This window comes from Onychostruthus taczanowskii, unplaced genomic scaffold (assembly GCF_017590055.1).
Source record: "Onychostruthus taczanowskii isolate IOZ18803 unplaced genomic scaffold, ASM1759005v1 scaffold20, whole genome shotgun sequence".
NCBI classification, from domain to species: domain Eukaryota; kingdom Metazoa; phylum Chordata; class Aves; order Passeriformes; family Passeridae; genus Onychostruthus; species Onychostruthus taczanowskii.
In genome coordinates, this window is record NW_024499240.1 from 7,283,709 (window position 1) to 7,301,147 (window position 17,439).

Below are 17,439 nucleotides of genomic sequence, written 5' to 3' on the forward strand. Positions count from 1 at the left end.
AGAGCACAGGCAGATGATGCCAACAACACACATGGTTATTATTAGACATGTGAATTTACATTTAACATTTTTCTTAAGAACTGGCTGCTAATTGAGGTTCCAACTTTATTATATGAGGCTGAAGGGCAATTGAATTTGGCACCAGATCCCTTGGGACACTTTGCTTTAGAGAGTGGGGATTAAAAGTGTATTGCTTGGTAGCAATACAGCAATAAGCACTCTTCACCGCAATGACACAATATTCTCTAAGGCAAGGCTGGGAACAAAGTGATTAGAACAAACAGCACATTGAAACATTATGTTCAAATTAAGGTTTATATTTTAAGTAAAAGTTGCCTTCATAATTTAACTTTTAGGTTAAGATTCACAACACAATAGTGACATCATTTTTATACACATAAATGGTCTGGAAAAGGGCCAATTTGTAATTAAATTCACATTTGATTGATAATGGTTCAATATAAACATCATGCAAATACAAAATATCAGATTGCAGACTTAATTATTCAGTCATTAAATTTGATGTACTTTTCTCATCTACACTCCTGGTTTCCTTCATGTGAACCTTGCTAAAAGACTGTGCTTTTTTAAATTTGAATTTATACATGGAAACTTATTTAGGAGCTATTTTTCTATTCCATCTCTGACAAGTAATTTAAAAGATGTGTAGTACTATATGACATTCAACTGTCTAAAGAAGGCTGTCATGTCCTTGACACATCAATACCTTAATTAACAAAAGGAATTTTTATAGTGAATAGAATCTAGTCTCCTTCAGATTTACTGAAAATTTGCTGTGGTTTGGCCACCGTGCTTGTTAAACTTCAAATTTGCCACACTTTTATTTTTATCTTCAGCCACATAAAACAGAAGGCAGAAGCAGTATAAGAAACCTGCCTATGGGTCACAGGACTGATTGCTCACTTCTTTTCCAAAAGAACAAATTATAATAGTTCATTATCCAAGCAAATCCATGTTTAATTGAACATCACTGGTAAAATGTTCTTGTGGAAATGGCTCAATTTTTCAGAACAGCTTTTGGTTCCTTTGTGTTAACAAGAACATTCCGCATTTTAACTACAACTGTGCTCTCTCTAAAAAAAAATTATTATTATTTGATTCAACTTCAATACTCACTGTAGCTAAATTATGGAAATACAATGCACTGTTCATGAATGCAGTACAAAGATGTGCCACAATGATGATAATAACCATCACAAAGATGATCAGAATGCTGGAGCACCTCTCCTATGGTGACAGGCTGAGAGAGCTGCTATTTTTCAGCCTGGAGAGCAGGAGACTTTGGGAAGACTTTATAGGAGACCCTTGCAGTACTTAAAGGGACCTATAAGAAAGCCTGAAGGCGCCTTGGAGAGACAGAACAAGGGATAATGGCTTCAAACTGAAACAAGGCAGGTCTAGATTAGATACATGGAAGAAATTCTTCACTGCGAGGGTGGTAAGACACTGGCACAGGTTGCCCAGAGAAGCTGTGGCTGCCCTGTCCCTAGAAGCATCCAAGGCCAGGCTGGATGGGGCTTTGAGCCACATGGTCCACTGGAAAATGATCTTGCCCATGGCAGAGGGGTTGGAATGAAATCTTCTTTAACGTCTCATTCAACCCAAACCATTCTATGAATCTATGGTGTACCTTACTCAGATGATCTTCAAGTGAGGCAATCCATTGTTGTTCCTTCAAAGTAAATTCTTCATAATCTGGACACTGGCTGTTTAATTGATCTACTTTTTTTTGAACATATTCCATCATTTTCTGAATTCCTGCCACCCAAGAGCTAAAATAGAAAAGTAGAACTGTCATTTCTCTTTTTTTGCTCAACGTAGAGGATAATTATGATTTTTAAAGAACCCAATGCTCATTCTGTTGATTTTATGATGAAGAATGATGCCATTTTAAACTGTTACCCTTAAAAGAAAAATAACCAAGAAAAATATTAAAATTAATCCAAATAAAATTGATAATTAGTAAAACACAGAAATGAAATTTCCAAGCAAATAATTTGTCACCAGTGCCTAAGGTAGATTGACAAGACAGATACATTAGTGCTCACGAGACACAGTCTGATTCACTGAGAAATAGCTCATTTCCCTTTTCACTCTAGCTATACTATCTAAAAACTAAAATGACAAATGGAAGAGCTTAAAAGAGAAAACATATGGCATGCCAGTTCTACTTTAAAAAGAATGTTTTCTTTGGACTCTAAAATATTTCAGTGTTTTTACAGTAGCTGGAAAAAGAATGTCATATGCATTCTAAGTCAACCTCTCCTTAAGGGTGTTGTTTTAATGGGAGAAAAACCACCCCGCAATTTACAAAACAGTGGTTTGCATTATAACATAAACCATAATATCAGGGAAGCAATTCAGAATCTGAATACTTGAGGCATTCCTCTTTAGATTGTAAAGAAGTTACTTCATAGAATTAAGAACTGAAGTTTTGATATTAACCCCCTCTCCCTACCCACCAAGTTATTTCTTACTTAAATTTATATCCATCATAAGAGTTTTTGCAAAACTGATGTGTTCAAAATAAGTTTTTTCATTATTTTAGCTTCACCAGAAACTTATGTTAATACCTGTGAGAATCTGCTTTGTTAACTAAAGTTCGTCCCTTCTGCATGGTGGTTGCTGTACCACCTTTAATTGCTTCCTGCAACTCCTTGTACTTCAGTGTCAATATAGGTAAATGTAAGCCTTCTGAAACAGAGATTTTATGGTAATTCTCAATGCTTTCCAGACCATCAAGTACCTGAAGAGAAAAGGAAAAACATATGTTATCAATATTTGTGTTGTTGGAACTATCCTTGGAAATTACCTGGTTTTAAACAGGACTGTTTGGTCTTTGGATACCCTAAAATATAAACTTTTCTAAATAGTCTTCTAACTGAAAGATTTTTGGGAAAAAAACATTGCATTGTTAATAATAGTGATTATAATTAGCTCCTGTGGAGACCACTGCAAGTATAGGCATTGCTTCCAGTGTCTCCATAAAACAATCTCAAAGCCCAATTCCTGGCAAAAAAATATTTCCCAAATACCTTATTTTGAAACCAAGCACTCAATATACTTAAAGGAAATAAAAAAGAGAATACATTTTCAAATGGATTTGCCATTTTGGGTAGAAGTTTGAGTCAAAAAGTCATATGAAAAGGGAAATTGGATTTGTAATTTTCCACTTCAAATTGCTTAGCCTACTGTTTTCATAATCCCACATCCACCAGCCTTCAAGAACACACTAATAGTTTCATTGCCAGGTTATTATTACACACTTGGCTTCTTACCTACCTCGCCAGCAGCATGAAAAAAGTCATTGGCCTCTTGCAGAAGGGCTTTTCTTTCTTCCATATGGAAGCACACTTCTTCTTGCAACAGACAGATTTTCTGATTTGAAAGTTTTAGATGTTCTTTTTCTGTATAGTCCTCTGAAAGCAAGATCCTAAATGCTTCACCTTCCAGTTGTTGCACAGTGTAATTCCATTCCTAGTGGGGAATATTCCACTTTACTCAATTAAACATAATACACTGCATGATTATAATATAAGCACTGGGAAATGTGTATTGTTATAGGCATGAAAGCTATAATTATTTAATGCAGTATTTCTACTAGGATGGGCTTCCCAGAAAATCATGATTTTAGTGATAAGAGTTTCCAGAAGTTTCAACATTCTTTGACACAGTTTCATAGGCAGGAGCAGCAGTTACTAAGGTGTCTGCTGGGAAATGGTCAGGATAACAAACACAAGAAACCTCCTGGTAAGACCACACTCTCATGGCAAACAGCCCTTCAGCCCACCTATTTTGTCAAGAACTCCTCAAAATATTGCCTAGATAATAACAGCTTGCAGTGAGAGAGTTTCTGCTAAGAGATGTCTGGTAATCACTTCAATCAAATGGCCCTCCCTTACAGCAGGTTGTGCCATCATCCCTGGCATTCTCCATTGTACAGTTTCCCTGATTTCCTACACAAAATATTAAGTCCACTCGAAAAATATCACTGTCTTATCTGATCATGAACCTTGCTAGTGGCAGTGAGAATTATAAGAATTGCAATTCTAAGAAAATGAATCAATTTACAGTGAAATTATTCCATGTAAGAGTATTTCATTGTAACAAAATTCATAAACTTGTTTGGTACAAGATGCCCAACAGCAGCTTTTAGGTGATCTAAAAGCAGATGTTAAACTCTGCCTTGTTTATACTGAGGCAAGACACTTCTCTAAGTTTTCACACAAGCTCAAAATCCCAATTTATTATAGTAATTTATATTTTAAAACATTCCACAAACATTACAACCTTGCACACTCTCTGAGGGTATTAAATTTGGTTAGACTCATTTGCTATCCTGCTATTCCTCAAACTTGGTTAAATTTTCTGTAAAACAGCTAGCGACAACTTCATTTTCAGCTTTCTATTTATAAGGAAATGTTTCTACACATAAAAAGCGTAGGCTTTCCATCAACAGGACATAAAAAAATCAGTGGAAAAATCTTAGTTAGCTTCTTCTGTTCTTCAGACCTCAACATGCCAAATTCATAACAATCTGCCAGTCAGCACTAACATATTTCTTACTCATTTTCCGTGAAAGGAACACACAGCCTACTCTTACACTGGCTTTTCAATTTATCAGGAGATGCTTGTGAATTGCTCTGACATGTTGAATGTGCCTCCTTAGCTTTTGTCACTATTCTTTTCCTCACAGTAGTAAGTCTTAAAAACTTGCTTCCACTATTCCATTTGGCAAGGAAAATTAGCCCTTTCTAGGTTCTTTGATTAAACAGGTATTTTTCAAGAGTGTTAAAACTGATGAATTAAAAATATTGTAGCTTTAATTAAAAGTCTTGAAGATTTTCTGCCTTCTAAAATATTCAGCACAAATTGGGGGTGGGGGGGGGTGATGCAGAAATATCTAAAAATTATCTTGTTATTAAACAATTATTGTGGGATAAATTAACTTTTCTTGTCCATACAATAAAACTTTTGAACTTTGAATCAAAACCTGAGAATCTGTATAAAAGTTTTTTCACTGTAATGTTCTAGGCTTAAGCTTGGAAAATTTTGAAGCACATTTATTTGACTTCAGATCATGATCCATATATTAGATAAAGCAGCAATTATAACATAAGTCAATTAAACATAAAAGCATGGGGTTTTTTTCAGAAGTGTGATAAATTAGCTTATTCTCTTGTATGCAAAAATGTCCTCAACTGAACTTTTTCTGAGCCCCAAATCTGTCATTGCTTCATTGCATACATCAGCATATTGATAATTTAGTCCTTGTGAATATTCAAAAGGCTTTTCCCTTCAGGAACTACATTGCAGTATAACTACCAATATAATCATATTATATTATTATAGTCGAATTACAAAAGTAGTGGGCACTAATAAAACCACAAGGGGTTGTGAGCTGCTATGACCATTGCCATACGATGTGGCTTTTGGGAAGCTCAGTGAATGGCTGTAGCAGTATATTTAACAGTGAGCTGATAAAATCGACAAGCAGAAAGAGCAAACATAATTCAGTCAGAAAATTGCTGAGATATGTTAAAAATTATTTGGCCACAAAGTGGTGCTAGCAGTTCTTCTTTACCACGTCAAGCACCTCCAGGGCGCATAGAAATGTAACAGCAAGCAGGTAACCAGTGCCAGCACACCCTTATTGAAACACGGGCTCCTAAATGTGCCTCTTCTCCCAAATCATGGGGTAGGGGAGCTGGGAATGTCCTTGCAGGAATGGGGGGCAGGAGGATTCTTTTAAAGTCTGTGAGGGTTGAGGGCTTTTTTCCCCAATTATGATTTCTTGGGTTTGTTTTTGGTCTTGATAATATTACAAACTAGTGATAATGTTTTTATGGGGTTTACATCTTAGCAAGGTGAATTTCAACATAAGACACCAGCTTGAGAAAATAATAATAATATTGAATCATTCTCCTTTCTCCTCTCAGCCCAGTCCCATAAATTAGATGCTAGACCTGTAAATCCCTCTTAGGCTGGCCTCTGAACAATATAAGAAACGATTTCTCCTGTTCAGCTTAATGGAACAATACATGTAAGTAAACACCCTGTGTGAAACAGTTCAGACATTGGAAATTTCCACTTTAAAAAATTTCTGCTTTTCCAACATTAAACTTGCTCTGCATATCTACTACACAAAACATTTTGCTCTGAGCTACAGCACACATGTGAAATGTTACTTGAAAAGATTTATTTATGCTACCTTGGAACAGGTACCTCCTTTATTCTGTTTTCAACATCTGCAGTTCAGTGCTGCAAAAACTGATGCCTATAACTCACAGCTTTCTCAATTATAATTTCACTTTCAACCAGTTTTAACCTGGCCACTCTTGTGCACATCATAAGCAAAACCAACATGCTCAGTAATATTCCCTTCAAGAATTTAATTTCCCTCTGCTAGAACATGCTGGTAGGAAGATATGCAGAAGGCTAAAAGATAAGATGCTCGAAATAATAATTCACACGGATGCATAACAAAAATGTTTAATGCAAAGCATTTTAAAATTACCTCATTAAAAAAGGCAATGAATTAAAAATTATATGAATGATCTATTACATTATGTACGGGAGAAGAATTTTTAGGTGAAATTGTAATAAGTGTTATTATTAAAAGTAATTTCCTAGATACTCAACCATGAAAAATATTATTATACAAAATGAAAATTAATATTGTTTTTGTTTCTGCACTTGCACCCTAATTTCTAATTCAGACAGCAAATTACAAGAATAGCCTGTGAAAATGAAATGTGGGGACGATTAATGATTATTTTGTTAAAATTCAGAAATGCTTTAGAACACCTATTGTTGTGTCTCTCTCTCTGAAAACACTCCACAGTGTACTCATTTACTGGTTTATCTGTTTTTTCTTGTGTCAAAGGTCTGTTCAGAAGAATTTATCTTTACATGCTCATCTTCCCTTAAAAAAAAAAGAAGTATTTTTTTGACATGCTGCTTAGAGAAGCATTAGAAATATTATTGTATTGTGTTTTTATGACTGCCTTGAAGCATTTACCTGTTAATTACGCAAACAGGCAAACATGACATTTAATGACAAAGCTTACAAGGAAACAGATCTGTGAACAATCAGAAGCCTCTTACTATTAACACAATAACCTTTGCAAAGACATTTAGTTCTACTGGAATGGTTTCTGGATGAAAAAGGCCTCCTTGGTCATCTGGGTTATCTGAATTCAATTGCATGAAAAAGATATCTTGGGCAATGGTCCTGACCCAACAACAGCACTTACCTGATTATGGCACAATTCAGTTACCTAAAAAAGGTTCTCAATATAAGCAATTCATTTCAAACCAAGATTCTTTCTTCTTAGAGCAAGATTTTCTTTAATCACATCTTGCTTTATGAGTGGCAGTTACAGATTTATTTTTTGGAAAATGATATTAACTATGAAAATAGTGCTTTCAATTACTTTAATCACAAGAAATAAATGGACAAATACCTCTTCCAATCGTGTACTCAGTTCACTGACAATTAATTATGGTAGAAATAGTTGGGGTTTTGTCCTTTGTAAACACCAAAATTTGTTAAAATGCTAATAAAATTCCTTTTCTTTATTTTTCAACACAGGATTTTACATGTAAATTACCAGTGTGGAACTTGATCGCTAAATTAAAAAAACAACTAAAGTCCATCAAGGTTATTCTTCTTATAATTTATGGGTAGCTTTTAAAATTTTAAATGAAAAAAAAGTCTGAGAAACATGGAGGCCTTGCATTAAAAGAAGTAAAATTACTAAAATAATTTAGACATATAGAGATATATATCTCATGTACATTACAAAGTGTCTACTCCTATATATGCTTGTTCAATGCCCAAGTTCATGTTTTACGACTCATTTTTAAAGTTGCTTCACCAACCAATTATGTTATTTCTTACTTTCACTTTGACTTCCATTTCTTCAAGCTCCTGAAGTAACTCTTCATTTTCCAATAGTGATGAGCCTAAGTTTTGCTTCTGAAAGTAATCTCTGATATTTTTCTTATACCAAGATGTTACCTAATAAATAATAAAAACAACTCAGTGAGAAGTTTAAGAAGTTATTATCTATTTTAAAAATATGTACAACGCAGTTTAATTTAAAAAAAAACCTCACATTTTCATTTTTCATTCCTAATGTTCATGCTTCTCTTTAAATACTTAGATTTGTGTCATAACAACTGCAGAAAGGACTAATACCAAAGCAAGCACATAGTGGATATATATGACAAAACAGACAAAATTGTATTCATCAAGTATGAGCAAATTGTAAACACAGTAAAAGAAGAATCAGGTTATAGTCATGCATAGAATAAATGTATGTTTTTGATACCATAAAGATATTGTACATTCTCCCTAGACATACAGTGACTTAAACACTTGCATACAGTAAAATACTACAAATCTGATTATTTCTGACCTAACAGAACCTCTCCACCTCTGGCTTGAAAAACCCAGTAAAGATAATGGGATACTATTGTGTAGAATAATCTTATGTAGATTTACAAATTTATTAGATCTTACAAACCTCTTCAGCAAGTATGTGCAGCAAACATATGCAGTATACAATTAATCTTCTAAATTCCACAGAATTACTTGTATTTATATCTGCTTGATTCATAGTAGGTACCTCTCACTTTCTTTTTAAACAACACATGGCAAGAGTTCCTGAGTGAAGCTCCACATGTTAAAATAGTATCCAGAATTAGTTATTGGTATCAGGAAGACTTCCTCCAATATTTCCTGTCTGGAAAATCACCACTATACTTAGATCATAGTCAGCATACTAAGAATTTCTGTGCTCTAGGTACTACAGATTTTAATAGCCCACTAGAAGTCTTTTGTTGTTGTTGTTTTATCTGCTTATGTAGAATCATGCTATTTTTAATAAATTTAAGCAATTATAAAAAATGAAAAACTCTTTAAAATATGTTGGAAGTATTTTCAGTTACACATAAAAAATGTTCACATTATGAGTCCAAGAGACCTAGGGAAGTAAGGGAATTATTTTAATACTAAGCCTTCATTTCTTGAGTATATCCTCCAGATGTGTACTTACTGACTGAAACATTTTTCCTGGGAGCACATTTTCACACAATATTTACTATGGGTTCATCAAAAACCAAATAAATCGAGTGGACAACAAAAACTGTGCTAAAAGGGAAATAAAAATTTATTTGCATTTTAGGGCTGGTGGGTTTTTATCATGTATCTGTTTAGCAAAGCAAACCAGTATTTCTGTAATGTTAGGCAGAGGAAGAAGTAATTTTTTAACCCTGTTATAGCAAAGTGTTCACCCCTTTACCACTTGGCAATATTCCTTTCCATTACAGTCAGTTTAATCAGTTGGCTTCCACTGCAGCTAATACCTCTGAGTGATTTCATTGTGCTGCCTTGGCTCTGAAGGAATGGCTGGGAATTCTTAACTTGCTTTATAAGCAAGAAACCCACAGAATTTCACTTTCAGTGATTTTGCTGAAGGTATGGGAAAGGAGACAAGGTTAGTACAGCAGTTTGAAAAAGACAGTGGTTTTCCTTGATTGGTTGAAGTCTAAAATCACTCCTGTTTTTCAAGAAACAGATTTTATCTTTCGTTTACAATAATTATTGACAAGATTAATTACTTTATTCTTCCAAAAATAACTAATTATGCATAAAATAGGCCAATCTGCTTTTGATTTTCATTAATGAAAGAGATATCAGAAAATATGATGCTGACACTTTCATAAAGGAAACTGTGTAAAATAAATATGCCTTCACACATTGAAAATTCTGAAAGAGACGTGTTACAATCATGACTATCAGGTCATCACATTCCAGTTAGAGATCAAAGGGAGATGTTGCATTTTCAGTGTTTCATAACCTGATAGTAAGGGATAAACAACACATAGATTGTTCATCCCTCTAGACTACACAGTTGTGCCTAGCAAAACATAAGCAACACAAAGAGCAAAAAGCTGCTCTTAGATTCAATACAGCAGAGCAAGTCTCCAGTACTCTGCTTTCTCTGTATCCCCTTAACTCCCGCTGACATCAGTCAAACATTCAAAGTTAGGATTTCCTCAAACAGATGTAGCCCAGAAATATAGGCCTAATAAATCTATTTAAGCTCCTTTTCTGTTTGTACTGTCAAAGAGTTGCTAGGTTGTTTTCTATACTGTGATTTCCCTTGATGTTTATGTGTTACCTGGGTCTCCTGCTGGTGCCACAAACAAATTTGCAGAACCTGCTCCAGTCCTTGGCGCTGATGTCTGAGGAATTTGTCCAGCTGCCGCCTCCTGTCCTGCAGCATCTCAAGGAGATTGTCAATCTTCAAGCAGCTGCTGTGGGCTCCTTGAATCAGCTCTGGATTTGCATTTGGCCCCTCACATTTGAATTCTTCTATGAATTGAGTTAGGTCATGGCTTTTGTTTACAAGAGCAAATGACTTCTCCAGAAGTTCTGTAAGAACAGAATTTCATCAAGAGAAAAGAAAACCCAGAGTGCTTTGTGATTCTAGGACCATATTTCAAATATTACTCAAGCATCTTTCAAACTATCTATTTGCATACATGAACACAATGTATTTTCATACATTGCATGAACTTGAATGCTTACTTTAGAAGATCTATATATGCTAAGATATTTCAATTTGGACGGCTTTAATGTAAACATACAAAAGTACAATGGTGTATACACAAACATATATACACACATATGATGGTGTACTGAGAGTCATCAAAATGAAACTCAGAAGTGCAATTGTTTTTTTCAAAACTGAGCTCTTTTTTATGGTTTCCCAACCTGTGGGAAAGCTGAAGTGGAATTTTCTACCCTGCTTCCCATGTGGGTCAATACCCTCTGCAGTTTTTCACTAATGCAACTAGTGAGGCAAAGCACCTTAAATCCCTTTTCACAAAAAACACTTAGGGAAGAAGCAGAGTGAAAGGCCTCTAGTTCTTCAGTCCCCAAGGGCTAACAAGAGAGATTAGTTTCCATGAGCTCACTGCAACAAGCTTTTCCATTTTACTTCTTGCCTTCCAGAAAAATGGTATTAATCAGAAATGTTTAATTTTGGTCCATCCAAAATTGAACACAGATAGAAATGGGTAAACAAATATATTTCATAAGTTTTCACTTTTTAAATTCCATTTCAGAGTTCATTTGTGTAATTTTATTTTTTTTTTTTTTTAATTCAGGAGTGATAAGCATTTGTGACAAACTACTTATCATATACTGGTAGAGTCAATACTTGGTCAGGGTTGTATTTTCAGCCACCTTTCTTTGGAGCAGGTAGAGAGTTCCTTCTTGCAGAAAGCACTGTTTTTTATCAAATAACTCAATATCAGCTTTCAAAAAATTTATTTTACTTTAGGTAGAATAAGAAGTCAATAAATTGCAGCCACTTTCCTCCATCTGAGGGAAGGCTTATTGCCATTAAAGCAGACTTTGTCTGGCAAATAATTTCATCTGATTCATACAGTTATAGACAGTCTTTTCAGCAATAAATTGCTGCCAGATACTTCAAGTTTAAATTGGTATGCAGTGAACACTTTGCTCCCATGAAGATCTATTTGGAAGACCCAAAACCCATATTAGTGTTATCCAAGTTTGATTCTCTATTCAGCCTCCCAGGAAGAATACCTGGTGTTCAAGGCAGCTAAAACTTTTTTAGCTAGTGCTCCACTAGTGAATAATAAAGTATGATTGATATTTTGCCAAGTTTAATTTAAAAATTTTATTAAAATTACAAAGAGAGAATCTTAAGACTTATAAAAAATGCAGAACCATATGGAATTGCAAAGGTGTCTGAAGCAGCCTGAACACAATTAGATTAGTTCCAAAAACTTTTTTCTCTTTTTTTTCTCTTTTTGATTTGAATGTGCCACAATATAGTAGAAAGTGCTCCACATGAAAACTTGAATAAAGAAAAAGAATTCATGTGAAAGAAACTTTATGGGCAAAGGTATGTGCAGGAAAGTTGTTGAAGGCAAGATGCAAGGGCTAGCTTGAAACCAGGAGTTTCACTTCTTTCAACAAGACTCTAAAATCTATCTCACCATTATATTTTTCCAAACACAACATTTGCATATCTATTATAGGATTTTTTTTTTTAATATGCACAGAAAAAATAAAATTATTCAATCAAGAAGTCAGCACAGAACCACATGCTATCAGGAGTGGAATTCTGTTTGTACCTTTTGTATGATGCTCTTGCTGCAGAAGAAGTTCTCTCAAGGAGTCAATATTGTCAAACTCTTGAGTATTTTTCAGGAAATCTTCAACTTGGTCAATTTTAACAGCAAACTGCATTAAGGAAACAAAGGATAGGGAGAAGCATACAGTAATTTTGTTTTGCATAAATACATCATAATCTCAGTATTATTGGGAAAGTTCATGAGAATTTGTAAATTCTTGGAGAAAGGCATTTTCAGTGACTGCCAGATACAGATGCTTTGTGGCCTCTATGCACCTTCTGAGTTTTTTTTTTTCTTTCAGGTACTGATTGATTGAAGGATTTTAGTTGACACAATCTGTAATTACAGTTTGCCACTTTGTGAATCATCTTTCCCACAAAGCCTTATGCCAAATCTAATTTCTTTCTATAGTACACATTGTCAGGACACAATAATTAGTAGATTGTTGATCTTGGACTTCTTAAGGCAGTTAGTAATTGCTTCTGCAACTTATAGATGGCATTGGCATACTACAGAAACAAAATTATCAGGGAGAATTATTAAACTCTTCATGTTCCAGGATGTGGGGACATTGATCATGAGGCTACACAGAGCGAGCAAAAACCTGGAGGATATGGAATCCCTCTCTTCTCTGGCTCCCTGTGTGTATCAGTGAATTAGGATAAGAGAGAAATGGGTAAACAGGGATCGGTCTCAGGTAAAGCCCTTTCAAGTTAGACTAATGTTTGCTTTATGTAATTACAATAACTTATGGATATTTTGGTGTAAAACTTTCAGTGACCAATCATCAGTGGAGGCACCTGAGAATAAGTTCTTTCAATGCCAAATAATTTTAATCATAAGGAATGAAAGCTATTCTGCAGAATGTCCATAGCCACTGAAATTAATATTTTAGGGTTGGGTCCAGTTCCACTTTTCACTGGCATTTTCTGCGAAGTACAAATTTGAGAGACATTGTGACTAAAATATTTGTTAAAGTCTACATGGCGTTTTGTTCAGCTTCATCTTGCACTATCTGAAAGGTGGAAAAGGAAGGATCCCAAGGAAGGATCCGGAGAATTTAATTTTCTTGTTTGCCTCAACCTTTAGGAATACAAAGGACAATACAAAACACATTAAAATTACAATGGTCAGAGTACCTGTAAGATGAGAGCAGCTCCAAATCAACAGTTATTTGATTTAAATACAAACCTCCAGAGCATTTTCAAAGAACACTGAAGTAAGTTCCAGAAGTGCCTGTCGCTTCTCCAACATAATGATGAGGGCATCCCATGCATCCCCAAGGGTCTCTGCCATGGCATCATAAACCTGACTCTTTTCTTTGTTCTCCTCTGCAACCTTGTCTGCTTCCTGCAGCAGGTCCCACACCTTGTCTTCCAAAGCCTGAGAAGGAAATATACCAAAACAGAATAAGCATAAGAAATCTGTACACAAAATCCAAGTCACTGTGCTGATACCCACGTCAGAATATCTTTACTGTATAGAAGCCACAAACCTCCTACTCCTGCTTTATTTCCAGTTCCTAGTGATAAGAGTGTAGCTATTTCTGCATGTTTTATAGCAAGCTTCTGAATTTCATCTGCATTTAAGAGGCAATAGTTTTCTAAAATAGTTTTCACATACAAACCGGATTTAAGAGAATTTATCTTGTTATCTCTAATATTTACATGCAATGTTTTTACATCTCCATAAACACAGGTCTGTCCGCCTGGAAGTGGGAGCAGTGCAGATATTATGATTCCTCTTTAATATGTCATAATATTACACTACTGGACAGTATGAGTTTTAGAAGTTTATGAGGTAATTTACTCATAAGTTTCTGATGACTACAATGCAATCCATATAAGAGTAGTTTGAACATAAACACATTCTCCAAAAAACCACATCTAAGTTATGTAATCTTTCAAGTTCAGCTTGCTGCATTGCTCAAGCTGGCCACCAAATAATAATGCTCTATTTTCAAAATAATTCTTCTGTGTTTCATTCCTTTTATTAACCTCACCACAAGAAAGAAAACTGTTGGCCCATTTCCAGCTTATGTTACAAATCTTTAATGCGTCAGAAAAATCGATTAACATTTGTTCTGTGTTCTTCCCAACCCCCATCTTGGGTTTTGTCATGAGCATGAATTAATGAAGTGTCACTTTTTTTGTTATTAGAGGTGCTACCACATGAATATGTGATGTGAAAAGAAATTTTTATTAGGCAATTGAAACGACCATTCATATACTACTGGATAAAAAGTTGATAACCAACTCTAAGAGAAGCCTTTATGATGTTTCCTTCTTGATGAGGCATAAAATTGTTACATGCATAACAACTCAGTAAAAGTAGTGGCATTCATTAATCATCCAACATGAGATATTATTAACATTCTAGAATGGCTCTGTAATGAATATAACAGGAATTAAATGAGTATATGAGCTATTGATAGTCTCTTTACTAACTCAACATCTTAATATCATTAAATGAGAAGCATTATAGTCATGACAATGCTGATATTAAAAAAAGGGGTAAAATATTCTCAGAGCATTACACCCAAACTACTTGTCACTACAAGGTTAATTTTACCAAAATATCAGGCCCCTTTCACAGCTCTTCTGAATAGGCTGTAGAAAACCAGATGACATCTGAGGTAGTTCCATGTGGAATTTCTTGGCAAAGACTAGTTTTCAAAGAGCTGACTATTTTATATTTTGAAATAAAACTAGGTATGCTTTTATCCTAATATTACATCAGCTTCAGCATATTTAAAAGACATTTCAAATGCTAAATGTTTCCTAACTACGCAAGATGAATGCTACACAAATGGTATAGGACCCAGAAGTAGATTTTCTTCTTTTAGAAGCCTTTATTCTGAACAAGTTGTTAATTACCATTTATCCCTGACAAGTAGGCTATTTTCTAGTAATTGATTAGATGTGAGGAATAGCTAATCCCTAAGACACAGAGAAAACTGGAATATTCTTCAAAGGTTATCAGTCATGCTTCCTACACCTTTTAAAATTCAGTCACTATGTGATGAATTCAAACCCAGCCAAAGAAAATTAGAAGGTTCAAGCAAACCAAACTGCAGCATTTAATGAAATGTAAAACTAGCGTGCATAAAGTTGCAAAAAAAAAAAAAACAAAAAAAACCCAACCCAACCTATTAAACATGTGTATGTGTAATAGCTTTTTAGTGTTTAGAACTGATTGATGGAATTTTTCAAATACAGGCTTAATTTTTTCTTTAGCCTAGATTGCATATGGTTCTCTCATTTAAAATGAGTGCATATTTTATTGTCTTCAAATAATAGCTCCTGTAATGCTACAAAAAACCTAATATAGAGAAAAAACCTAATATCACAAGAGTTATCATGTCTGTTTCCTCAGCAACAAAAAGTTACATTTTGAGAAGACAGACTAATTAAAAAAACCCCAAAAAACAAAAAGAGAGAAACATTTTACAGGAAACTACTCTTTGTTTGAGAAACATTTCAAATACCTAAGATGGTCAGAGTGATATTATGGTTTTATTGCCTTGAGTTTAAAATTATGGTTCCCACAACTGTCAAAGCCACTAGCTACCGTGAACTTGCAAAAAAATTATCCTCAACTATGTTAGTTTCTATATACTACATATGTGAATAGTTTATTTTTAAAGTAGACCGATACTACAGGTTTTCTACTTTTTATCTTTGAAATATAACCCTTTTATCAACACAGAGCCAAAGAATAATTTGGACAGGACTCTTCAGGTCATCTGTCTAACCCCTTCCTCTAGTTACTCAAGGACTTCGTCCATGACGTCTTAAATATTCCTAGCAATGGAAATTCCAGAACTTTTCCACATAGCCTATTCTAGAATGAACTCATTTTCGTGGTCAAACTTTTTTTCCCTAATATCCAATTGGTATTTCCTTTTTTCCAACTTGTATCTCTTGATCTAGAAGCAAACTTAGTAAGAGGAAAAATGTATTTATATATATAAAAAAAGATGACTTATGGAAAACAGACTATTTCACTGAAACCTGAATTTTAATGAGGTTTTTATCAATTGAGTGAACTTAACAGAGCTTTCCAGTAAAGACTTATAATTATTTCAAGCACTTCTGGAATCTCATGTTTCATTCCCTGTGAACACAAAAAACCAGAAGAGCAGAGTTCTCTTTGGACTCTGAGAAGCTGGAATGAGGCTTGACAATACAAGGAATGCCTAGCATGTACTCAAAAAGGAGCTCCTGCAAACATGCAGCTTCTGTTGCTGTCAGTAAAACCATGCCAAAAAAGCATTGCTCTGAAAACCACAGACCAATTTCACTTTCTATTAAATATCTATGATACTTCTAATTCTGCCACACCAAAAGAAGAGCACTGGTGGCTTAAAGGCAGCAATGTTCTGGTTCAGATGGACTGAAGGGATACTGGGTGGGCGCAATCCCAGGCCTGCAGCAGGAATGCTCCCTGCCTGGTGATGCAGCTGCTGTGCAGCCACACCTCTCCCCCCACTCCTTCTCAGGGCACGTTTTCCTCTGATATTGCAGTAAAGACAGAAAAGTTTTCATGTAAGTTGTGTTGGATAGTATAACTTTTGCATTAATTTGTTCACAGTCCATTGCTAGGGCACTTCTCTTTCTGTTAAAATAGCAAGGAATGAGAAGGGGAAATTATCTTTTGCCTTTCCTGAGTTATTGTACACTGACTACATAACTTGGAATTTTCAGAGGTGTAAACTACCCTCCTATTTTCTTAGCACTGAGATGCTGCTAAAATTAACCTTTAGTTAGTGCTAAAAGGCCGTGCTGAGATTATACAACACAGTTGTTAACTTGGAGCCCGGAAAATAGTCATAAAGCTGCCTCAAGGCAAATATTATTTAGGTGGAAATTTTGTTCATACACATATTGAATTGGATGAGTTAGCTGAACTACCACTGAAAAAAAGATATTTATTACATTTTACCTTTTTTTTTTTTTTTTTTTCAAACCATTTGCAAAAGTTAGCTCTGGTTTGATAAAAATGCAGCTGAACTTTGCTGCTAATTGTACTGTTGGGCACCTCAACAACTAATTGCCAATAATTCAGAAAACGGTAACAAATAATTTCTTCCATAACAAAATTACTGAAAAATAATCATCTTGAAAACATTTTTGTTTGAAATAACTGAAAGGCTTATTTAAAATATATCAAGTGCAAAAATGAATGTATTGTATTAGTGCTTTTTGAAGAATGTAATTTTCTAATTTTTTCTTCTTG

General features: G+C 34.6%; 1 protein-coding gene across 5 annotated transcripts in view; it reads right to left on the bottom strand.

Annotated features, from left to right (window-relative positions):
• Positions 1-17,439, bottom strand: part of CCDC141 (coiled-coil domain containing 141) — a 62,150-nt gene that overhangs the window by 33,692 nt on the left and 11,019 nt on the right. For all 5 annotated transcript variants that reach the window (XM_041403709.1, XM_041403708.1, XM_041403712.1 and 2 more), the window contains exons 4-10: positions 13,393-13,584; positions 12,202-12,310; positions 10,212-10,465; positions 7,925-8,044; positions 3,304-3,498; positions 2,595-2,767; positions 1,652-1,793 (exon numbers count right to left, since the gene is read on the bottom strand). In XM_041403709.1, the coding sequence (XP_041259643.1) occupies positions 1,652-1,793; positions 2,595-2,767; positions 3,304-3,498; positions 7,925-8,044; positions 10,212-10,465; positions 12,202-12,310; positions 13,393-13,584 (1,185 nt within the window). The remainder of the gene's footprint in view (positions 1-1,651; positions 1,794-2,594; positions 2,768-3,303; positions 3,499-7,924; positions 8,045-10,211; positions 10,466-12,201; positions 12,311-13,392; positions 13,585-17,439) is intronic.